Raw genomic sequence first — 23,118 nt, 5'->3', positions numbered from 1 at the left:
TGCTGTTCACTCAGTTCTAACTCTGATTATTTGACTTTCTTTTGTGAACTGTCAAAGAACTTCTGCCTTGGAAGGCTAAGGTACGGTTAGTTGAAGCTGAAAAGGTTCCACTTAGATTATATTTCTAGGGCATGCATGATTGCTGAGAATTGGGAAAATAATCCCTATTTAAATTCATTTTTTTCTCTGCCTTAGGGAGAGATTGACGATATCCCATATAGCACTTTTGTTTCCAGATAATGATGATAATTTTCAGTGGAGTGTACTCTACGTGCTGTTTTTCAGATTGAAATCAGCAATGATATACTTGATACAAACTTGCTTAAACACATCCTGTGGTCCTGGTAGTTTCCATATCTGTAATTTAGTATTTTAACTTGTGCAATAAGTCATGCTTTAGGAGAGGGTGTAGTTATTGTAGATGAGAAAAGGGAAGCTTTTTCATGGGTTTGCCTCCGTCAGGAACCTGTGCTTCAATTTTTATTTTCTTCATGCAGATCTTTGTGAAGGACTTGACATTTCTACTTCCTTCCTCAAATATTATTCTAATGGGCTCTCAGCAGAAATCCTTGCTGTTTTGAAAAGGCTGCACAAATGATGGTTGTTATGTTGAATGTAACAGTGCTGAGTTCAAAACTCACATATCTGACCATGGGTAAATCTCTGTATTTCCCTTTCTCCATTGGCAAGAGTGTAAAATTATGGAAATAGTAACAGCTCTGCACAATTCTTAAATTGGTAAGGAAGCTACGTGAACTGATGAACAAGTACATTTTCTAGTATTTACTGGACTGTTTGAATGAAGCAAAGGTTTAGATTGACTGGGTTTTTCTGGCCTGACGCTTTTATGATTATGCTTCATGCAGAAATATTCTGCACTCGGTAGGATATCTTTTGCATTTAACTTTGTATGCAGTGAATCTTGGTCTTACACAGCCCCAAGTCAAAGTAGTGCATGCCCTATTTAAGTAATGAGCTATTGATTTTAAAATTACTCATTTTATTTCCATAATGTGGAACTGGTAATATTCTGAGAACTTGTCTCTGAAATGGAGGCTGTTTAATTTTGGTTTGAGATGGGACAGAAATGGACCTTAAGGATTTTACCTGTTCAAATTTGGCATATCCCAGGCAGCAGGGACTGTTTAGCCCCATGTAGAGCTGTGCAGAGCCCTGAAAGCATCTGGGAAGAGATGCCCCTTCTTGCTTGAGCTCAGCCCTCTGAACAGGCTAGTAATGTAATATCACCTTCATGTGTCACTGGTAGCTCTACCTTGTTTGAATTCTGCTGCTAAGTATTTACAACACCTTCCTGATCAAAGAACTGCTGCCAAGAAGGCTCATGGTGAGAAATTTTGACCTACTTTTCACATTTGGCACCACTTTGCCTGCCAAGACAAGGTAGACTGTGAGCAGACCTCGAGTGGAGGGATCCACCCTGACTCTGAGACAATAAAACCCTCATGGCAAAGAAAACAAAAAGCACATTGCAAACAGCCAGGGGTTAAACTTTCCCCATCTTCTGCCCCCTCCCCTTGGGAATTCAGAGTGAGTTTGCTGGGAGAAGGGGTGTGGAGGTTGCAAGCTCAGTTACTTTTATGTGCTTGTTGGTTTTCCATCCCTTTTTCTGCTGCTGGTTCTTCACTCTGCAGCACTGAGGGTGTGTGGAGAATCAGTTTGCTTTCTTTTTTTGCTTTAACAAGTTTTAACTGCTCATGCCATGAGATTATTGCAGGTCCACTTCTCCTAGTACATAAATAAGGAAAAATGCCTACACATCTCGTTTTTTCAGACCTATGTTTTTACTTTACAGGTTGTGATGTTGTTTTCATTACATAGAACGTGACTGATACCCTATATTAGTAAGGTATATTTGTCAAATAATAGAGATCAGTTTGTGTGTTTTCTTACCAAGAATCCCATTGTGCTGCTTCTTCCCTTCCCTCTTCCCTCCCCATTGGATGTAAAACTCAAAACTTTGTAAAATGTTGGCAGTTTAGTATTCTCACTTTATATATCAAAATTGAAGTATAAAACTGGGTAGTTTATGCAATAACTGTGCTGTTCATGAAAAGAAAATCCTATGTATTTTTTATACTTTAATCTGAATATTACTTGAACATACCCATTTATTTCATTTGCCAAGTGTGGAAGGACCTTAAGGTGCCTATTTTTTTAGTTGTAGATGCCTTATGTTGATCAGGGAAACTGATCCCGAGTTTTCTGAGCACTGTTTTTCTAACTTCAACCTTCAGCTTTTTAAGGAATGATATTATGGTTTTGTTTGGCTTTGTCAACAGAGATGAAAGAATCAGAGCAAGGTTTGCAGAGGCACTGCACTGATAAACTTCAAATTCTGTATCCTAATGAACTGGGAGGAGAGTGGGACTTGGGTAGGGGAGAGGTGTTCTTTGAACCAAAGCCTTGCTGTGATCAGGTTCTCACCTGCCTTCCAGCCTCTGTTAAGCCATTGGCTGGTTACAAGGAAACTTGAAGGAAATGGTTTTATTGAGAAAAAGGCTTGGCTCTTCAGTGGATGAGGACAGAGCCCCACCTGGAAAATGGGAGTGGTGGAATGAAGGAAATAAGCCAATACAGCAGCAGGATCTGTGAGCTTTTATAACATCAGGATGGTGATGAAGAGCTCTGGTGCTCCACTATGGGCTTTGAGAGTTGCATGTTCCATCCCACCCTGATATCCCTGAACAGGAGTGTGTTTGGCTTCCTCAATAAACAGGCATTTTCTTGTTATATCCTTTCCATAGCAGGAGTGTTAATTGTTAGAAAAGATAATGTCTGAATGATACAGTAAATAATAGTAAATTGAGAGACAGTGTGAAAGAGCTGGTGGTACTTATGGAGATCATCTCTTGCTCACGGGAGATGGTAGTTTTAATTCTTATGTGGTGTTAACTGTTCTGTGATTTGGAAGGCATACTTACATCACTGCCTTAGCAGTAATGTGAGGTTTCATCCCTCGGAGTTGGAAAGTCAGCAAAGCAAGTCTGTGACACATGAAAAATCTGGAGTTTGGAGGCTGTCCATTGGTGTCTTGATATCATCATCCTTCTCTTTGTTCAGAGCAGTAAATAAAAAGGTCACACCAATTTTTCGTTATCTAGTTTCCTCCTCCCCTATGGGGTTATTAATGGCTCTGAAGCAGCTCTGGGCTCTTCTTTCATGATCTGCTTTAGACACTGGATTCTGTATGAGACCAGTGGTAGCAGGAGTTGGGTGGTAAAAAATTAAAAGAAAACTTGCTCATACTTCTTTGTACCTGAAATAGTCCTGTTGGTATTTTAGAGCAGCAATTTATGCACTTAAGCCCTGACACTGCCTTTATTGCTAAAAATGGCATGCAACTTGTGCTGTGCAATGATTTTATACCTAAAAGAGCTTTCAAATTTTTTTTTCCTGCCTTTTTTGCTTGGAGATTGTTTTTAGTAACCTAGTTTAATGAAAGGTACTAAACAATGTAGGGCTTTTACAGATCATTTGCTGTATCTGAAAGGTCCCGTTTTAATGTGTATTTTATGCATTTTCTTCATCTACCATCTGCTTTTATCTCAGCCAATGACAGCAAGATTCCTAAGGCTACTTTCTCTTTAAGGGAACGCTGCTTACATAAATAGTCCTTTACACCATCTCCTTGTTTTATGATATTAATTGTTTATCAGAGGACAGGAAATATTCCTTAGAAATGTGTTTTTCCTGCTTGTGCATGCCTTGTTACTATTTCGATTATGCAGATTCTTGATGCTGTGGAAATTTGTGCCTGATGACGCCAAGGCAGCTGCACGTTGTTAGCATTGTAGGCTGTCAGATGATCATGTGGGATTCTTGCAGCATGCAACATTCAATAGGATTGAAAAAGGGCTTTTGATGCAAGGCATAGCTTTCAGAATATATTTGTGCCTTTTAGTTAGCTAATAGAAAATCATAATTTATTATCTTTAAATTTAAAATGCTGCCTCATTTTTCTTCTGGTTGGTTTCATTTTGGCTTCACTAGAAGATGCATCTGGTACATCCACGATTGAGGAGTTTATTAATGATACTGTCGTTCAGTTCACTTACTTTTTTTCCTTTTAGAGTCCTAGCTAGCCCACAGATTACATGATCACATGTTCATCCAGTCATTCATATAGAACACAAACCACCATGCATGATTTCTTCTTCTTTATTTTCCCTCTCTGCCTTTTTTATTCCTTTTAAGTTGCTTTGTCATGTTCTCTTTTATCATCAAGCTCAATCTTTGTCTTCCCCTCGCTGCTATTTGTTCTGTTTTTTCCCATGCTTGGTTACTGCAATATTATTTGATTAACGGGCTGTGATGATGATGAACCTGCACACTGGAGGAGCAGCTACTACAGTGGTGATGAAGGGATGTAATAATGGTCGCTATCCTCGGAATTCTCTCTACAGTGACTGCATAATAGAAGAAAAGGCAGTGGTCCTGCAGAAAAAAGACAATGAAGGATTTGGATTTGTGCTCAGAGGGGCAAAAGGTATGTGCTTCTGTGTATGTGTGTGTGATATGCAGTGGCATAAAGAAATTTATACATCTTGGATTATAAGCAGGAATTATTCTTGGTGCACTTGGTTGCTAGACAACAGGATTCTCTGTATGCTGTACTACTCAGATGGATTTTAGTGGCTTCTGTCTGAAGCAGTTTGCATTTTTACATAGGAGAAGCAGTGTATAATCGTTTGGGGAGGGTGGAGAAAGTTTTGTATTTTTATTGTGCTGCTGTATGTGATATTTTGTCATTAACCTGTTTTGGCATGCAGTTTACCTAACTGTGGGAAACCTGCTTTCCTTATAAAACCTGCTTCTTTATTTCATATGTCAGTCTATTTAAATAGGTCTGCGAGTAGGAATAGACAAGAGAGTGATATTTTCTTTAAATTAGGTGTGGATCTTCTGCAAGGTGACATTGGTGCAGTTTTAGTATGAAAATATGATCTTTTTTTTTTTTATATCTTCAGAAGCTGCATGTATGTTGCATGGCCTGTAGTGTGCTCATTTTTAAAGCTGTTCATATGTTAAACTGCATGGTACTTTCCTGTAGGCTAAAATCTGTAATAATGGCAATTTTTTAAAGAGTTAAAAAAGGCATTCTATTTAATGCTCTGCTTTTTAACTTCCAGTGCATTTTGCTCCTTTTGTATTTAAAAAATATATATATGATGGTATGTCCCATCTCTCGCTCCCCCTCATTTTACATGGGTTCTCCCTTGCCTTGCTTGAGCACGAAAATTATTCCATGTCTTCGTTCTTGGGACATGGTTTCTGCTCTCCCTGTTTTCCCCACCCCTAAAGCAGAGCCACCATAGATTTTCAGGGTTGTAAAAGCTTTTCTAGGCTTAGGTAAATAAAATTTTTGGAGTTGTAAATAGGAAAGGCAACAGCACAACCTTTTCCCTGAGCACTGGTGGGAGGTATCTGTGCTTTGAGCAGAGGTTACTCCCTCTGGGTAAGCCCAGCAATTCTCCCCAGATTTTCTCTGGAGCAGGGAGGGCACCTCAGGTGAAAGACCCAAGGACTTTCCTGCTTGTCTGTGTACGTGACACAGGGAGAGGGAAGGTTGTTACAGGGCCAGCTGTGCCTCCTTTCCTAAAAAGGGATTTATTTTGGTATCTTTTTTATTACACACATCTACATGGAGAAGGAATAATTCTGTTTGATCTTTGTCATCCTTTCCCACCCCACCCTTCACCCCCCTCAGTTTGGCCAGGAGCTCTCCTCTGGCTACAGTACATCATTCATTTCTGGGTGGATGTTGACAGAGTTTCAAGCATTTTGCCAGGCACACAAAAGGGTTACTTGAACTGATACTGAATATCCTGAATACTCAGGATCCAGCTTTGATCCGGGTTGAGTCAGTAAAGAAGCATGTATTTTCCAGTCTGAATTGAAGACCTGTGGATGGCTATTGCAGAAAGATTTCTCTCTGTCCCCACATCCTGATCTCCTCTGGGATGCTCTTACTTTCAGCACCCACCATTTTTTAACCCGAAATTTGAATGGCCAATAATAGGCCTGTAGTCAAGTGGTATTTGCAAGCACTCCATAACTTTCTTTTTTTAATGTGGTATTTATTTTTAAAGCTGACACACCAATTGAAGAATTCACCCCAACTCCAGCCTTTCCTGCTTTGCAGTACTTGGAATCTGTGGATGAAGGGGGAGTAGCATGGCAAGCTGGCCTGAGAACTGGAGACTTTTTGATCGAGGTAGGAGATCCTGACATTTGATTCTCAGTGCTCTGTTGGGAAGCAGGGACATTCCCACTGCAGAGCTGGCTTTGGGAAAAGTGTGTGATGCTTCTGAGCAGGAAGTTTTGTGGACTAACACCAGTAATGTGCTTCACTTGATCTGTTTGAAAACCTCGAGCAGCATTTAGGAAAGCAGTTACAGAGAGCAGTGGTCGGCTTGGCTGGGAATTTTCTGCTTGTTCTTTTTGTTCTTTGGGAATACACTCTCAGAGATGTTTGGGATGGTTTATTCTTTGAATTAAGACATATAGATTACTTTCAATATTTATTGTAGGCTATCAGTCCTCTTCTGAGTATTTTTAGAAAGTAACCAAAATTAATTACTTTTTCTGCGATGAGAAATATCTGAGGTCTGGTGCTGTTTAGTAACCATGGAGAATAAAGCAAATTACTTTGGCTTGAAATTGAATTGTTCTAACAGTGCACTGTAAATACAGAAAAGAAAAGTGGATGTTATTGCAGTATAAACTACCTTGTAAAAAGGGGTATATTTAAATACTCCATCCATACCCTCAGTACCTCCACATTTGATATTTTGGAGGATTTTTGATCAGTATTTTAGGTTTTGTTTAAGTAGTTGGTTCTCCTTTTGAGTGTTACTGGGCAGTTTGCAGTAAAATCATGATTTGGGATTTTCTTCCTCTCCCTCCCCCCACAACCTTTTCATGACCAACAAAGGGATGCTGTGATTCTGTTCAATTGGGTACTGAAAATAGATCTTTTGGGATGGATTGATCAAGTCTTGTCTGTAAGATCTATTGATTTATTTTATGCTTCCTCCTTCCATCACATATCTATACTGGGAAAGTATTTGCTGATGCTACATTTACTTCTGCAGAGCCGCTCTTTCCATTGGGGAGAGGGTATAATATGCAGCTTTTTTTCTGTTGTGTGCCTTGAAATCCCATGGTGATTGAATTTAAATAGTTGCACCACTTCTTCGCAGTGGAGCAATGGAAGAACAGGCTTTGCAGGCTTCTAAAGTAAATAGATGTGCTTTTTTATCTCTGCCTTCAAAGTACATTTCCCTTACTGTTTGTTTACTTAAAAACAAGCATTTAAGAAACCATTAAAGACCAGCTTAAAAATTGTACTGTTGTGTTCTCTGGGAGAGGATCCTTTCAAAACTATCATTATTGGTGTTAGGTGGGGCTTTTTAAACAGGGCTTTATTTTTAGAAGTTGATTTCTTGTTAGGCTTTTAGGAAGTATGAATAGTCTCTACTGGCAGATTTCACAGATAGATTTGATGGTGAATAATGTGCAGTTTAATGGAGAGCATTACAGAATGACAGCTATGCCTATGGATTTTCTAAAGATCTCTGAAGGGATGCAAGAACTCGTTCTGTACAAAGCTTTACTGGGTTTTTTTGGCAAATGAGGGAAGAATGATAATTAATTGTCTAGACAATTTACTCCTAGCCGTAGCATAGAAGAGCAGTTAAACATGCAGATCCATTGCTGAATCAGAACGTTAAGCCATACTCCAGCATATCTGTAATTAATTCCGGAAGAAGCCATTATTACATGCAAATCAAATCCATTTTGTGTAATTTATGTTCATCGGGGTTATTCCCTTCTGAATTTTGCAACTTAATTGTGAGGAAATGCTAATCTCGAGAAATTACAACTTTGCTGTTGCTGAAGACTTTTGTGTTGGAGAAAGGCAGGGATTTTTCCTCTTTATATGAACAACGTGCAGCGCTCAGTACTGGCCACGAGAGAAAGCCATCTTTGAAGGTATTTACAGTGATGCAAAAGATCTTGCTGCTGAAATAGAAGTGACTGGTCCACCTGCACTTGTAGGAATGCCAGACTCCTTTATTTCTTGTGTTGAACCCAGAGGATTTCGATTTACATGGTGCAGTTAGCCTGTCTTAGTGCTGAATGATTTCTCCCCTGACTCTAAAGTTTATGCTGCTATGTGTAAGTGCCACCTCGACCATTTGTAAGTAACGTAATGCATTCATCATAAATGTCACATGGATAATAAAAGAGTTAATGGGCAACTAGGATCCTAATTAGTCCCATTTATAACACTTGCAGCAAGTGACAGGCTTTAGAGAAGGGAGAGTCCACTTTGGCAGGGGCACAGTGGGAGGGAGAGCAGATGTTTCACTGCTTCTTGAGGAGGGTCAGTGGCTTGCAGTCATGGAGATAAGAGTAGGCTCACTCTAGAAAGGCAGGTTTGACAGGAAGCTAGATCTTTTCTTTGGAAGCAGGAGACATCAGAAGGGTGGGAGAAGGCAAGGCATCGTTTCTTCATGTGCAGTTCTGGTCTGGAAACTTCTGAAGGGGGTAAAACTTCAAAATCAGCTACGAAGCATAGTGATAATTCAGTGTTGGAGTTGATGCATGTCGAGCAGAACAAATAAAAGATCTATACAGAAAAGGAAGAAAAGGTAAATGGATTAGTATTAGCTGCAACAGGGCTGGAATGATACCCTATGACTGAGGTTTTATCAAGTTGTCAGTTTTTCTATATTAAATACTTTAATACTGACCTGTTCAACCTGTACAATTAGTTTTAGCATGAGATGTCAGACTTTAATGTTGCACATGCCTTTGGAAACAGTGTTCACAGAGTCTCCATGGAAATTTCTGACTGGATATGTTTTTTCTCTTTCCTCAAAACCTAGTCATGATTTTGTGATAAAAATTTTGACGTGTGTAGTGGCTTTCCTGGATGAGCACAAATCAAATGTACTGGAAAAGTGCACGACTAGTTTTAGAGCTGAAAGAGTAAGCTAGAGACAACTGTCATGGATTTTCATGAGCAATTCAATGGGTGCCAATCCATGGGACTTTTTTCTTAGCTTTGGTAAGCAATCAGAAAAGGAGGATGGTTGTGATTTGGTTGTTATAAGCCTATTTGTTATTTTTCGCTATTTTAGTTGATGTTTTCTTGAATCTTGATGTCTGCCAAATTAAAAAGACAAATAAAAGTAAAGCAGCATATTAGAGCAAGTGCTATTCAACTTAATAATTGCAGTTTCCATTAGAAAGGGATTTAAAAACCAACAACTATCGTGAATTCCAAAGCCTTTGTAAGTCATTGATAATTCATCAGTGACTGGATTTCTACACTTGAACCTGTTCAGGTTTGTAAATGTTCAGAGAGTTCTGACTTGAAACATGACTTCAGGAATTCTTTAAGTTGAGGGTGTGTTTTCTTTGGGGATCTGATTTGCTAACATACACAAGTCTAACCCTCTTTGAATAAAGAAAGCCATTAAACTGGAAGACCTATTTCAACTCCAGATTAGCTTTTTTGGCGTTTTTTAGTGTGGTGGTATGGAGACTGTCTTTCTAAATGAAAACCCAGAGGATTATTAACTGTTTGCTATTGTGGTACTCGTGAGTGTGCAGCTTGTTTTGCAGGTGTTGCATGATTTGATATGTGTTTTTATTTCATGAGCATATCTCATGCAAACAATAATGTTGTAATATCAACACTCAGAAAGCACCGTTAATTCTGCAATATTTTACCAGAATAATGCTTTTGTTCTCTAAATGAGGCATTGAAGTTTGCATTACTGTGCCATAAAATCTCTTATTTTTCCAGATAAATGGAAATGTTATTGTCTTTGGAATAGCATAGCTGCTTGTTTACATTCCAGTTAAAATGTAAACAAGACAAAACTGGTGAATTATTTATTTAAGAAAGCAAACGACAAAATTCAAGGTTTAATTTGAAGAGCAAAACCAGAGATGGTAATAGAAGAAATTTCATCATTTTACTGCAGAACTCTTCAGTTGGTACTTATAGTAAAACATGCAAAGTGGTCTGTAATATAATTGCATGTGTTTTTCTAACCTCAAGAGCTTATACAATTTAGTAATATAAACTTTTCTTCAAGTAGTGATAGGTGAAAAATAGACATTTTATTTCAGACAGCATTATTTTATTATTATATTAAAGGTATTTATCCTCTGACTATATGTAAAAAAAAGACATTTAAAATATCTGAAATATTTTAACAATTTACACCCACAAGTAACTTTAGATTAATATTTAGCAGTAGGTCGTGTGTTGTTTTATTCCAGCTCTTTATGCAAACTTCAAATCTGATCTGGAAACCAAACTTTTAACTTTATTGTTGCAACTTAGACTACAGTAATTATGAATATTTTTGGCAAGCATAGCATTGTTATGCCTTACATTGGTATTCAGTGGCTGGGTGAATGTGTTTCTGATTTAAATCCTTTTAGCAACCTAGAGAAACCTTCCCATCCTCAGTAATCTTCACTGATTACCCAGTGGCTGAGTTTTCTCTTATTTCTAGTGTGAACTTTGCTGGCTTCTACCACCAGATAGAAATCTAAATTATTTCTTTTCTCAGCCTCATGGGGACCACGAATTTTTTTCTCTCTTGGAAATAAAGGGAGGCTTCATTGGTGTCCTTTTAGGAAGAGGGATTATCCCATTGCCAAAGTTTGCCCGTCCCCTCCTGGCAGTGTGGATCCAGCTCCATGCAGAATTTAGGAAGAGCCTCCCTAGTCTTGTGTGTAGGAGGAATGGAGCAAACCCAACATTATTCTCACAAATTCATGTGCTGTGTTTGCCTCTCACACTCAGGCCTTTTGGTGGGCAAGAAGAGTGAGGTCCTGTCCTGCATTAGGCATTTTTGGTGCCAATTTGGCTGCTTGGCTGCAGAGCCTCCCCTTTGGCAGGAGAACAGCCAGGCAGGGAGCTGTTCTGTTCCTAGACAGCATCTAGTGCAGGTTTGGGTTCAGCTCTACAAACAGGATTCTTGCATCTTTTTAATGAGGAGGCATTTGCCAAGGCTGCAGGAGCACTGCAGTGCTTGAGTGCATACATATATATATCTATATATCTATATATATCTATATATCTATGAGTCCCTGCCCATAGTGGGGTTGGAACTGGATGGTCTTTAAGGTACCTTCCAACCCAAACCATTCTAGGATTTTATATAAATTATATACACAACTATCCTATTCTGGCCACCATTATTTTTAAATCTGTCTATTTAATTGACACATAGTTTGATTGAACCAACCATTAGAGGAAAAAGCTTATTTCTGTTAACCAGTTACTCCTCATCCTCTTGGTATCATCTGTAAATGATGTTTATTAAGCACAAGCAAACCCCTGACACTTCTTCAAATGTCAGAGTCCAAAGAAAACTCTCTTCCTGTTTTGGTTTTGGAATTCTTCTACGTAAGTGTAATTGTAGATGTATTGGAGAGTTGGGACAGTGGGGTCTTGGAAAAAGAGCAGCTGTAGTACAAGTGCTGATAAGTTTGATGTAGCTGCACAGTCTAACCAAGTGGATTAATTTTTCCCTTGATGGAGAAGTATTTTGCTTTCTTTTTGTTTCTTTCCACTTAAACTCAGTGAGTAAAGGTTTGGGTTTGTTTGTTTTTCCTAATTTATGTTTTTAGTGGATGGTGGCAGCTGAATGAAATTGTTGGGCCTTTAGATCTTCACAAAAACACTGTACATCATTATTTTTGATTGTTCTTTTTATCTATTCTTTACATGCCTCCTCTAACCTGTGGGAAGTGATGGTATTCCAGAGGTGCTCAGTGTAATCATAAAAAGGATGAACAAACCCTGTTTTATTCTAAGAATACATTAATAAGACTGTTACCTTTGCAACATAGATGGAAATGGGTAGACAAAAAATAATTTGCTTCTTAGAAGAGCTCAGTTATTCATGCATAAGCAAACAATATGCTTTCAAATAAGACTGAAGAGCAGACAAAAACTAAACCACTTTGCTTTCCAGGCTGTGAGCAAAACTGGCAATCATTTTCCTTTAGCCTTGACTCTTTATGAAGTGTATATTGGGCTTGTGTCCCAAGGTGCAAGAGAAAATAGTGATATTTATCTGATTCCCAGAAATTTAACAAGTAACTGAAACTGAGAACTGATTTTTATGCTTCATTGAGAGGAGGATTTTGAAGGAATTATGTTGATAATGACAGCAACAGTCAGAATTAGCTGTGTCCATTCAGTTCTCTGTTTTTAGGCATTTGGACCTAAATACCACTGAATTTTGAGGGAATTTCCTAGCATTTCTATTCTGAGGGATTCTGCCAAAGCTCCTGGGACTGTGTGTGGAGTGTGGAGCTATCCAGAGGGAGCTTTCTGACTCGTAGTGATTATGAAAACCACTATTTCCCTGACTTCCTACTACAAACCCCTCCAAAAATAGCAAATTTGTCTGAAGATATACAAAAGCTTATATTTGGATGAGCTGCTTAGTGTAAATAGGCAGCTCTTGGCCACCTAGAAGCCACGCAGTGGCATCCAGCCATCCTGGCCATCCAGTGTTTCACAGAAAGCACAGCCATGGATGATCTTCCCTCGTGCAGAAATCTCTGTCCTCTGTTCAAGTAATACAAGAATAATCCATCTCTTCAATTTTTAGCACTTAGGTGTTGGGATTAGGTATTAAAACTAACAGCCCAAATAAATAACTGCCCTTTTGCAGTATGGTTTGCCGATTACCAGGAGACATTATATTAAAATTAATTTCTCTGAAGCCCGTTAGCTTTTTTTAGCCTCTTGATACTATGGAAACCTGGTTACTGGAATGGAGTTATATGAAAAACAGTGCTTGTGCCTGGTATTTTAGGGGAGAAAATGCAGTGTCTTTTAATTGCAACATTGGAGGTGAAGGAAAGCAGATGAATTGTTTTAAATGGTGGAGAGTGAGGTGGCAAATTCCTGTTGTTATGGGCTGCAGCAGAACTGATCTATAAACGTGGCATTTTTCTTTTTTGCCCCTTTTTTGAGAAGGTGCAAGCATCTTACAAGCAGGAGAAATCTTACAATGAGATATATTATGGTTTATTTATTTATTTATCTATTTATTTATTTATTTATATTGACAGTTTTCTTTCTCTTATTCTGAGACTGGCAATCAAGTTGTGTGATGCTGAAATGCTCAATTCACCTGCTGGTTGTATTTCATGAACCCCAGGTCTGTGCAGAGGTTAGAAGGAAGAGGATTAACATCTGATTATCATATACTTGATAGCAGTAAACTTCCCCTCTCTTCCTACCTGTTCCTCCCCACCCAAAATTTCAGGTTTTCTGAAGAAATAGCTTCTCTCAAATATGTATTTGCTGTCATCTCCCAATATGGAAAAGAAAATGAAGACTCTATAACTTGACACGTAGCGTAGTAATTTAGTTTACTTCACAAGTTTTCCTGAAAATCATAATCCTTTAACCTATTCTGTGGAATTAGATTCATAAGCTCTTTTCAGTGTTTCAGAGGGGTTAGATAAATCACTCTGTGTTAGTACACAGAACAGGCTCCCCACTGCTTTTGTGTGGGTGATAGGAGCTGCAGAAACACTTGACTTGAAGAAATTCTGAACTTTTGGATCTGATCTCGCAGAAGCTCTGCATTCCTTTGATTATTTCTTTTGTATTTAGTTTCCAGCATGTGTCCTCTATAGAAGAGTGAGTTCGGATTTAATCCATTAATTACTTTAAAAAGCGAGAGAAGGCTTTCTTCCCTGTTTCTTTTCTCCTCCTTGTCTGACTGTAGGTATAAGAAAAAATCACAAACTTCTGCCCTGCCTCTCAGTTTAATCTGGGACCTTACACTTTCTGGATAGTACAGAAAATAGAAGTGATCCAGACATGCACATACAAGGCAATATAGTTTGGCAAATGATGTCATGAAAATCTTGCTGATGGTGTTCCATGGGAATGTTCAGTGTTGGAGGCTGATCCCAATAAATGGGTGATCATCCCACCCAGACTTGCTGTGCTTCTCCAAAACTTGTTGTGCAACTGTGCAGGAGGTGAGGGAGACGGTCATGGAAGACTTTCCAAGAAATCCCCGCCTTGTTTTGTTTCTCTGCGAAGCGTTTCCTGTGGCTTGTTACTGGACTCATCCAATTTATCTAATAAGCAAATTGAAATATAGTTCAAATCAGTAGATCAGAAATAACATTTTATATCCTAACAGGACACTGATATGAATCTTTGCAGAGACTCTTGGATGTTAACATGGAGAACAGAAATCCTTTGTGGCTATTTTGCTTCGTACATTCTGGCAGCAGCTCGAGGAGCTGGGTTTCTAGTTCTCCTCATCTCATGGTACAGAGTTTTCACTTGTCACAACACTATTTGTTCTTGGGGAGAGTTCTGCGTGTCAGTTTTCAAAACAGGAATCCTGTGTGGTCTCCATGGCAAGGGACACCTTTTCTGTTTGGGGGTCTGGATGGGGTTGGACTTCAAGGTCTTTGAAGGGTTTGCTGATCAGAGCACTGAAAATTGGCCCAGTAATACGTGGAAGATTTAATGGAATTTTTCAAGATTAGGTAAATAGGGTGATAGGATAAAAGTAGGTAATGTGTCTTTATTTGCTTATGAAGAGAAAAATCTAAAAGTGTGTGAGTACATAGAAAAAAGTCATGGAAGAGTTCATTTACAGTTGTAACCTTGCTAAAACAGGTGAGGAAATGTGCAGAGCTCTGGCTTTGTACTCACCAAAGCTGAATGTATGAGTCAGATACCAAAGGACTGCCTTAACGATGTTGTATTTTATTTCAAAGAAATATAAGCAGCAAAGTCCAATAATCCTTTTTTATTTCACAATATGAACTTCCCTGATATTTTTATTGCCATTTTTTCTTTCAGAATTGTTCTTCAAACAATTTTTTAAAATGTACTCAACCTGTAGCTTGGATTTTCAGTGCTAGATAGATTTGTGAGGGGCAATAGTCATTGTTGACAGACTTGTAAGTTGTTAACTGCATTTGGTGTATTTATTTACACTGAGGACGATTATGACTCACTTTCACTGCTAAATTAAAGAGAAAGCTCTTTTTAAATGACCAGCAAAGCATTTATTATAATCATTTTCTTGAAGTTTCTTGTTATTTTTGTACCTAAATATGCTTTATTGACTATAGCTGTTATGGAACTGGCTTGGAAAAAAGCATATAGATTGGGAACTGAATTGGAGATGTGTTTTGCTATTTGGTTCCCATTATTCCCTGTGCATTTTTAGAATAGTTTTGATATCTTTAATAGAAAACAAGTGTACAGAAGTGTTTTTCTTCAGAGCTGGAAATTATGTCGGCACCTGTTATCCAAGACTCATTAGACTAGGGATATTTATTCCCAATTTTTTTTTTTCATCTTTTTCTCATTTTCTACAGTTCTTCCTCATTTTTCTGCAGTTTTTCTGTTTCTTCTCTGTATTCCATGCAAACCTTTTCAGAAGTGCTGTTCAGAGTTCAGTCCTCTTGCGTTTTTCTTACAATGTGGGCCCAGAACTGGGTGCTTGGACTTGTCCTGTTGGGTCTCCTGAAGGTTTATCTTGAGGTGATTTTTTCTAGATGAGTCTTGTTCCACCTGAACAGGTGTGAGAACCTCAGTTTTGAAAAATTATGCTTCTCTTTGGCATCTCTGAAGTTAAAGAAACATGACTTAGTCCTGTCTGGTGCAAATGATGCAAACCAAAAGTTAGATTGATTTTGTATAGATAGGATCTATTCATGTGCTGAATGTTTTAGTGCTATTAATGCTAATGTTTGTCACTGGAATAGAATGGTTTGTGGACAGGTTTTTCCATCTCTGCAGGGTTTAGATGATAAATTCTTGTGTTTAACAGGAAGTGTTTGGAACATTAAAATGTGAATGCCATTATATGTGACACTGGTGTAAAACTCACCAAGAGTACATTTCTCAGACAGGAATATTGTCACCTTCCTGGCATTACAGAGGAAATTTTAGTAAATTAAATTCCTCATTCATTTGCATACTAACCCATATCTAATTGCTAAATTAGTAGAGAAGCTTCAGTTTGACTCTCTGAATATTAAAAAACATTTGATATTTCAAGTAGTTTTCTATCCTCTGTTTTGCTGCTTTTAATGTACAAATGAATGTCATTAATCCAATTTACATATTTTTTTTCTAAGGACCTTTTGATGTAGCAAGATGTAAAAGCTATTTATTTCTAATTTTTTTTTTAGTGATGATCTTATGTGAAAATGCTGCTGCCAGGCAGTTATCCACCCAGAGAGTTTTCAACACAGTTACTCATAATAAACAGCAGATCAGTGACACAATGGAAGTTTTTGGGAGATGTATGATCCCATTCTAAGCATTAACTTATAAACTGACAGGATTGTGCAAATCCATGTTTTAGAAAATGTTGTTTATTCACTGGAGAAAAGTACAAAAAACTACAAAAAGGAAAATACTAGAAATATCCATATAGTAAACTTCTAATTCTTACTTGTGCTTCTAATTAATACTTGTGCTTCACATATTCATGTTTTTTTCACTATTTTTAAATCCAGAGATATTTTCTGTCATTATCTTAGAAAAATTATAGTTGAAAATAAAACCTCTCCTCTTTTAACATTTTTGTTATAACTCTGTATGGGAAGGGAAAACATATGTGGTTCTCAACATGTCATTAAAATCTCATCATTATCTTGAGTTAATCTGGGTTTTGTTGGGCTCTGGCAATAGGGAGCAATATACAATATAAACAGTGCTAAACCTGGTGCCAAACTGTTGGTGTTTTGAGTTGCCACCGAGCAGTGGCTCAGTAGGAAGCTTTATTTTTTCAGGCAGGCTTGTTGAGTCTATTTGTATTATTGGCTAATTCCTCATATTTGCTTTGACACTTGTCTGGCATTTTTGTCCTCAAAAGGTCTTCATGGAAAAAATATCAGCACTTTGTTGCTTTTTTTGCTTTTGGTCTTTGGTTTGTTTGTTTGGGCTTTTTTCCCTTCTGCTATTTAAATTGCATCATTTCCTATAGATCAGGAACTTGTTTTCCCCCTCCTTCTGATTTTGGTTTCCAGTGCAGAGGGTTCTGACTAGAGAAACACTGCCTTAATAAAACACGCCCTGTCTGCCCAGCAACTTAGTTATTGTTCTGCAACGGTATCTTTGGAAGAAGTGTCTCTTTTGAATTATTATTTTAATTAGTTTTGATCTGTTTTGGTTCCTGGTCTCTCCTGTGCATACAGAGAGCTGCCTCACAACAGAGTTTGCTCTGTAATCGTAGAAAGACTGCGTATGGTTTTCTGCTTGTTGCAAACAGAGTGAGATGCTTTGAAGGTTTATCTTGTCTCACACCTGATTTTATGAAGTGCTGTCCCACTGTGCTCTCCTGCAGCTGGAGCTTGGAGGAGCCACCTTCAAATCCCAGCTCTCTCTGTAGTTATGGGAAAGTTCCTGCCTGTCTGCTCTTTCATACCTTAAACATAAAATGGGATTTTAGTCTACACCACCCACAGACTTGAGTGTTTTATGTATTTATGCAAACTTAAGGTAGGCTCAATAAACAAATCCCAAAGGATCCTCCTGCTCTCTGCAAGCCCTGTCTGTTTCTAACACAAGAAGGGTGTGATTTTATTGGAGGCTTTCAATATATATAATCTGTATTTACAAGGTTTACAGTGATGTCTTACTGCCCTCTACTCATCTTTGGTAAGTTAAACTTGGAGCGTTTCATACTTTTCTTTTGTCAGTCTTTTGCTAATGAGGAAAAAAAAAATCAGGAAGAAAAACCCCCTTATAAATGTAATCCCAAAAGTTGAAAGAGATGGAGAGAAAACAAAAAACTGGAAAAAAGTGATTACAATTTGGTTTTTTTCTGTCGATGTACTGAGACATTTTGATCCAGTGGTTTAACAGACTGTGAGGTATTTTGTGATGCAGAATAAAGCTTCAAGATATCAATCTGAGGATCAGCTTTGTATTTGCAAGTTACCAGCTTTACTGAATGGCTCTGTTGGGATGTTAGGTTATTAGGGCTGGTTGAAGGAAGAAGGTTATACTTAGACATAGAATTAGGGAAGCTAATTTAAAGTGTGGTGTTTACTAAACCTGCTTAACAACGTAGAAAATGCATACCAACTTACTTAAAGAAGGACTAAAGACTATCAAAGTCAAAATGAAATAGTAATTTTTAATTCAGAAGTTAAAATTATGACTTTGTAGATATGATTTCTTTCTTAATGACTCCAAACCACAGCTGAGTCGGGTCTGGTTGTCCCAGGCTGGGGATACAAGTGCTCAGGAGACACTTAGGGCAGGCATGTAAGTTGAGCTGGATAAATCCAGTCCACGTGTTTCCACATAAATACTAGTGGGAAGTCAATGGCAGGACATGTTTTGAAAAATTAAACATTTGAAAGCTGTCAGATTTATGGCTTTGTATCAAGGCACTGAATCATTCAGAGATCATCAACAGTAAAATACGTGAGTAAGGCTTGTAACATATTGTTTGTATGTGGAAAACAGCATAAATCCAGCACTACCTAACATCTGGGAATCCTGACCAGGCTTTCAAAAATAATTTTGGTTTTCTAAAGTCCTCACTTTTGAAGGATTTTTGATTGTATTTCATTGATTGTTATCTGTAGGTTCCACACTCCTTATATCCTCCCATGTCCTATCCATGTTAACGCCACATTTACTGTCTCACTCCTCTATCAGTTACTGTAAGGGTAACCCTGTGCTTCAAGCAGAGATATCCAAACCGATGCACTTAGCTCATCCCTAAAATTACCTTCAGAACCCAGTAGTACTCAGAGGCATTGAAAAATCATATTCCAGCTCCCTGGCAGTGCTGTCACCTTTTCCAGGCATTCAGGGTTCCCAGAGATGTGTTCCAGATAGATCCCTTTTCCTTCAGCATTACTAATACCAGTGGTAGATGAGCTGGATGGAGCTGCCTCAGCCACCATATGTATCCATCTCTTCAGGCTGTTCATGTTTTATGGCAGCTCTGGCAGCCTGCCTGGAGTTTTCTGACTAATGCAAGTGATGGGGAATAATAATATTAACCCTTTTGTGTCTTAGGCAGCCATGATTAGGATTTTGTGGAGCAGAGCCTCCCCTGCTCACCCTTTCTCCTCCTCTGTGCCCCTCAAAATGTATCAGTGATGGAATGTTAGGAAGCCTAAATACAGACATGGATGTGGATAAACTTTCTCAGGAGATGAGAGGGTAAAAAAGGAAGATTATATGATTCTCCTTCTGACATTTTTTCCCAGCAGTTTGAAGAGATAATGTGTGATTCTTTGTTTTCCCCTGTTCTGCTTCCCTCCCAAGGTCAAACATGAATGGCAACCACAGTGGTTAATGCTGACAACCTTTCTCCAGCCCTGTCTGTCTTCTACAAGTGAAAGGTTTGCAGTAGCAATATAATACAACAGTGTAAGGCTTTTTCTTGGCTGAGCCAAAAGCTAACGCTTCCCAACTTCTGCATGGGGTGATTTCCAGATCATCAGAGGACACTAATCCTATACTGAGGGCTGGTGGCTGGGGATGGTTAAGTTATGAGTATATTAACTTTATTAAACTATTGACAGCACACCACTGCCTTGGGGATAAGACAACTGTATTTTGTTAAAGGCAGAGCAGATAATGGATGAATAAACTGTTCTTTTCTAATACAGGGAAATCAACACGGGGGGGGAAAAAAGCACATGGGGTTGAATTTCCAGGGAAATAAACCAAAGACCGCAAATGTTTATTTTACTAACACTGCTGATCTGCTAATCAGCTTTGTCACATTTATGAGAATCTTTATCAGAGATTCCACCTGGTCCAGTGCAGAGTGCCCTCACCTATTGCAGGGGGGCTGGAACTAGATGGTCCTTAAGGTCCCTGCTAACCCAAACCATTCTGTGATTCTAGGATTATCTGAGATCTCTGCATAGGTCCAGACAACTTTGTTGCTCTTCTCTGCTTAGATAAGTGCCCCATTATTACATCCAACAGCCTTCCTCCTCTTGTGCCTTCCTTCCCCCCTTCTTGAAGATGTAGATTTTATCCTTAGCTGCTGTTGGGTGAGTTCAGTGTAGCAGAGGAAGGGCCATGTTGTTGACTTGCTGCCGCCTGCCATGGCCTGGTGCGTGTCAGCCCAGCAGACCTTCCCATCCTCAGGGTTGTTAATGAGCTTCCTGGGCTTCCTGCCTGGGAGCAAACAATACCACTTCAGCAGCTCTCTAATTGAAGCAGCATAATTATCAAATACTTGGACTCCTTCCACATCTGAAATAAAGCAGCTGTGTTATAATGTTATGATCAAATTCTTTCACTGTTATATGACCTAATAAATTGAGCGGTTGGGAATCGTGTATTTGTGACTCAGTCTGTCACTAAAATATCCTAATTCCATCAGTGGTGTTTTGGATAAATTTCTCTGAATGGGGACTGGTTTGCTTGGTCTGAAAAGAAACCTGGCTGTTCCGTGCCATCAGTTCTAGGAGGACCTAGTTAGTGGTCTCTGGTCTACAAAAGGGGGGTGAAGAAACTAGAAAATAATAGAATTGTTTTCACAGAGAAATGTCTGTCTCATCAGTTTGGTGAGAGACATAGGTCAGCTCCTGAGAGCTCTCAGAAATTGTCATGGTTTGATGCCCAGGGTTCTTTCTGGATACAATTTATGTAGGTTGATGGTTCTAGAGAAGGATTAATACCACATGTGGCAGACAAACCCTTGCTATGGTAAGCTCAAGGGTGAAAAATTAAACTATTTCAGAGTAATATCTGGTTTGCAAAATTAAAACTTCCTTCTGAGTTAAGTTAAACATTACTTTTCAGGTGTTCAAGTGTTTGTATTTGCTTTGAAACTGGAAATTTAGCATCCTTCTATATAGGCTGGCCTGCCTTAGAAACACCTTTCAGAGCAAAAGTTATGTGCCCATTTTTCCCTTTCTTTCTTGTTTTTTTTTTTTTTCTGTTGTTTTTGTGTTGTTGTTTTGTTTTGGTGGTTTTGTTGGTTTGTTTTTGTCCTTTTTTTTTGTTTGTTTTATTGTGTTGGTTTTTTTTTTTTTTTAATCTATTAGGAGTACAGCCACCAAAAGAGACAGCGTGGTTAAGTGGCTTCTAAACATCCTAATTTAGAATTAAGAAGTCTTGGTTCAAAATTGCAAATATGAACAAAGGAGAAAAGACTTTGAACCCTGCAGAGTTAGAACTGTAGTATGGCTCACGAAAATAGATTCTGAGGAAGAACTAGCCAAAGGCATAAAATCTGACAATAGATGTTTTTTTCTTTCAAATGCTCCTCAAATAGGAAGGTCTGCCAGAGGTCAGCAGACCTGGAGATCTGGAGACCTTTAATAGGCAGCACTGTTGAAAGAGGATGTTATAGATGAAAACCTCAGTGGGTTCTTAGTCGTAGTGGAGACCGTGGAGGAGCTTGGGATAACATCTTCTTCCTCAGCACACTGAAAATTCAGGACCAATAGTGCAATTTTGCATTTTCCTTTAGTCAGTTGTGTGATCTGGCCTGTTGGTCCTTTACTGTCCTGAGGTGCAGGGTTCCACCTTCCCCCTCAGCTTAGTGCTGCCATCCACAAGTGGCAATTTTTGGGTCCAGCTGAAAAGGGAAAGAAATAAAAACCATAGGCTCAGTGACTGAGAACCATCCAGAGCCACCTGGAAAGCCTCTTGGCTGCACAGGGATAACAGTTCACTGTTGGACCAATTTAAGCATGAACCTACCCTGAAGAGCAATGTCTGGCTTCACAGGCACCACAGAAAGGTCTCATAACCGGCTGACAGAATGAACAGCAACAAATCACCATGATCAGGTGATGTTCCAAGGGTAACTCACATAGAAAATCTCTAAACAGCAGCAATGTCTGTTGCTCTGCCTTGACGACAGAGGAATGGAACACAACAAATGCATTTGCTGGTCTGTCTTAGAGTTGTAGAAATAACCCTGAGAACTGGATTAGGAAGCTGGTTTCCATAGCTGGAGAGCTGGTGTTAATGCTGTAAATTGCTAGGATTTTAATGCCATGAATTGCCATTAGAATTGCTGGAAAAGTGATTAAAAAATATGAAATTTAGCACTTCATGATATGGTTTAGTGGGGGTGGTGATATTCAGTCAAAGGTTGGACTTCATGACCCTGGAGGCCTTTTCTACCTTTAATTATTCAGTTATTCTGTAATGGAAAATCGTGTGTTTGGAAGAAATCAGTGCTTTTATAGATCGCTATCTTGACACTTTCAGCTTAGATTTGGACATTCAGAAAAATGTGCTTGAAAATCAGGAGTTGAGTAGGCAGAAAAAATGATCTCCAACTTAAAGGGTAAGAAATAAAGGGGAGAGATAAACGGACTGTTTTCAAAACACAGGGAAAAGAAGTGAAGCTTTTCAGGTCTGTGTTCTGTGACTGGTCCTATTAAATCTGCACAAAATTCATCAGACATAATTCAAAGTTAGTAAAGCATTTGGAACTTACCATGGGTGACTAAAAGAATAGTAGATACCAATGCTGACTGTGTCAAAGAGAAGTGTGCTTGGAAAGGAATCATGCCAGGCACAAGGACATGCTGGAGGCTGAGCAGCTGGAAAGCAGCTTTGCAGAGGACTTGGGGATTCTGGTGGACCCCAAGGTGAATGAGCCCCTGTAGTGGAGCTCAGGCAAATGGTTTCGTGCTCTGCATTAGTCAAAGTATTGCCAGCAGGTCAGGGAAGTCTCCCTCCTTAGGAATATTCAAAAGCTGCCTTTGGATGGCTCTGCTTGAGCCAGGGGGTTGAAACCTCCAGAGATCCATTCCAGCTTCAGCCACTCTATGATTTTAAGGGACCTGAACTGTGAGCTGTGGGTGTGAAATTTGAATGGCTAGCCAGCCAAGACCCATCTATTTTCAAACTTTTTGTACAAAAACAAAGGCTGGTCACTTATAATTTTATTTCTGGTTTCTGTTCAGTAAATGTATTTGTGGCCTTCTTTCATGGTTGACTTAAAATGCATCCATGCCAAACATGTCAGACTGAGGCTGCGAACTGGGAGGGGACAGAAAGAGTGGCAGTAAATTTAATTCTTCATGTTTCACGTCAGGTAGCTCAGA

General features: G+C 38.8%; 1 protein-coding gene across 4 annotated transcripts in view; it reads left to right on the top strand.

Annotated features, from left to right (window-relative positions):
• Nucleotides 1-3,655: 3,655 nt before the first annotated feature.
• The window catches only part of SHANK2 (SH3 and multiple ankyrin repeat domains 2), a 116,969-nt gene continuing 97,506 nt past the window's right edge, over nt 3,656-23,118 (top strand). For 2 of the 4 annotated variants that reach the window (XM_027900496.1, XM_027900494.1), the window contains exons 1-2: nt 4,031-4,507; nt 6,111-6,235. In XM_027900496.1, the coding sequence (XP_027756297.1) occupies nt 4,333-4,507; nt 6,111-6,235 (300 nt within the window). In that variant the 5' untranslated portion in view covers nt 4,031-4,332. The other 2 variants (XM_027900495.1, XM_027900497.1) reach the window with 2 other exon arrangements.

The sequence above is a fragment of the Empidonax traillii genome, unplaced genomic scaffold (assembly GCF_003031625.1).
Source record: "Empidonax traillii isolate 1590-97213 ecotype Southwest subspecies unplaced genomic scaffold, ASM303162v1 scaffold733:size745334, whole genome shotgun sequence".
NCBI lineage: Eukaryota > Metazoa > Chordata > Aves > Passeriformes > Tyrannidae > Empidonax > Empidonax traillii.
Note: the sequence above shows the minus strand (reverse complement) of the source record. Positions and strands in the feature narration are given on the sequence as shown.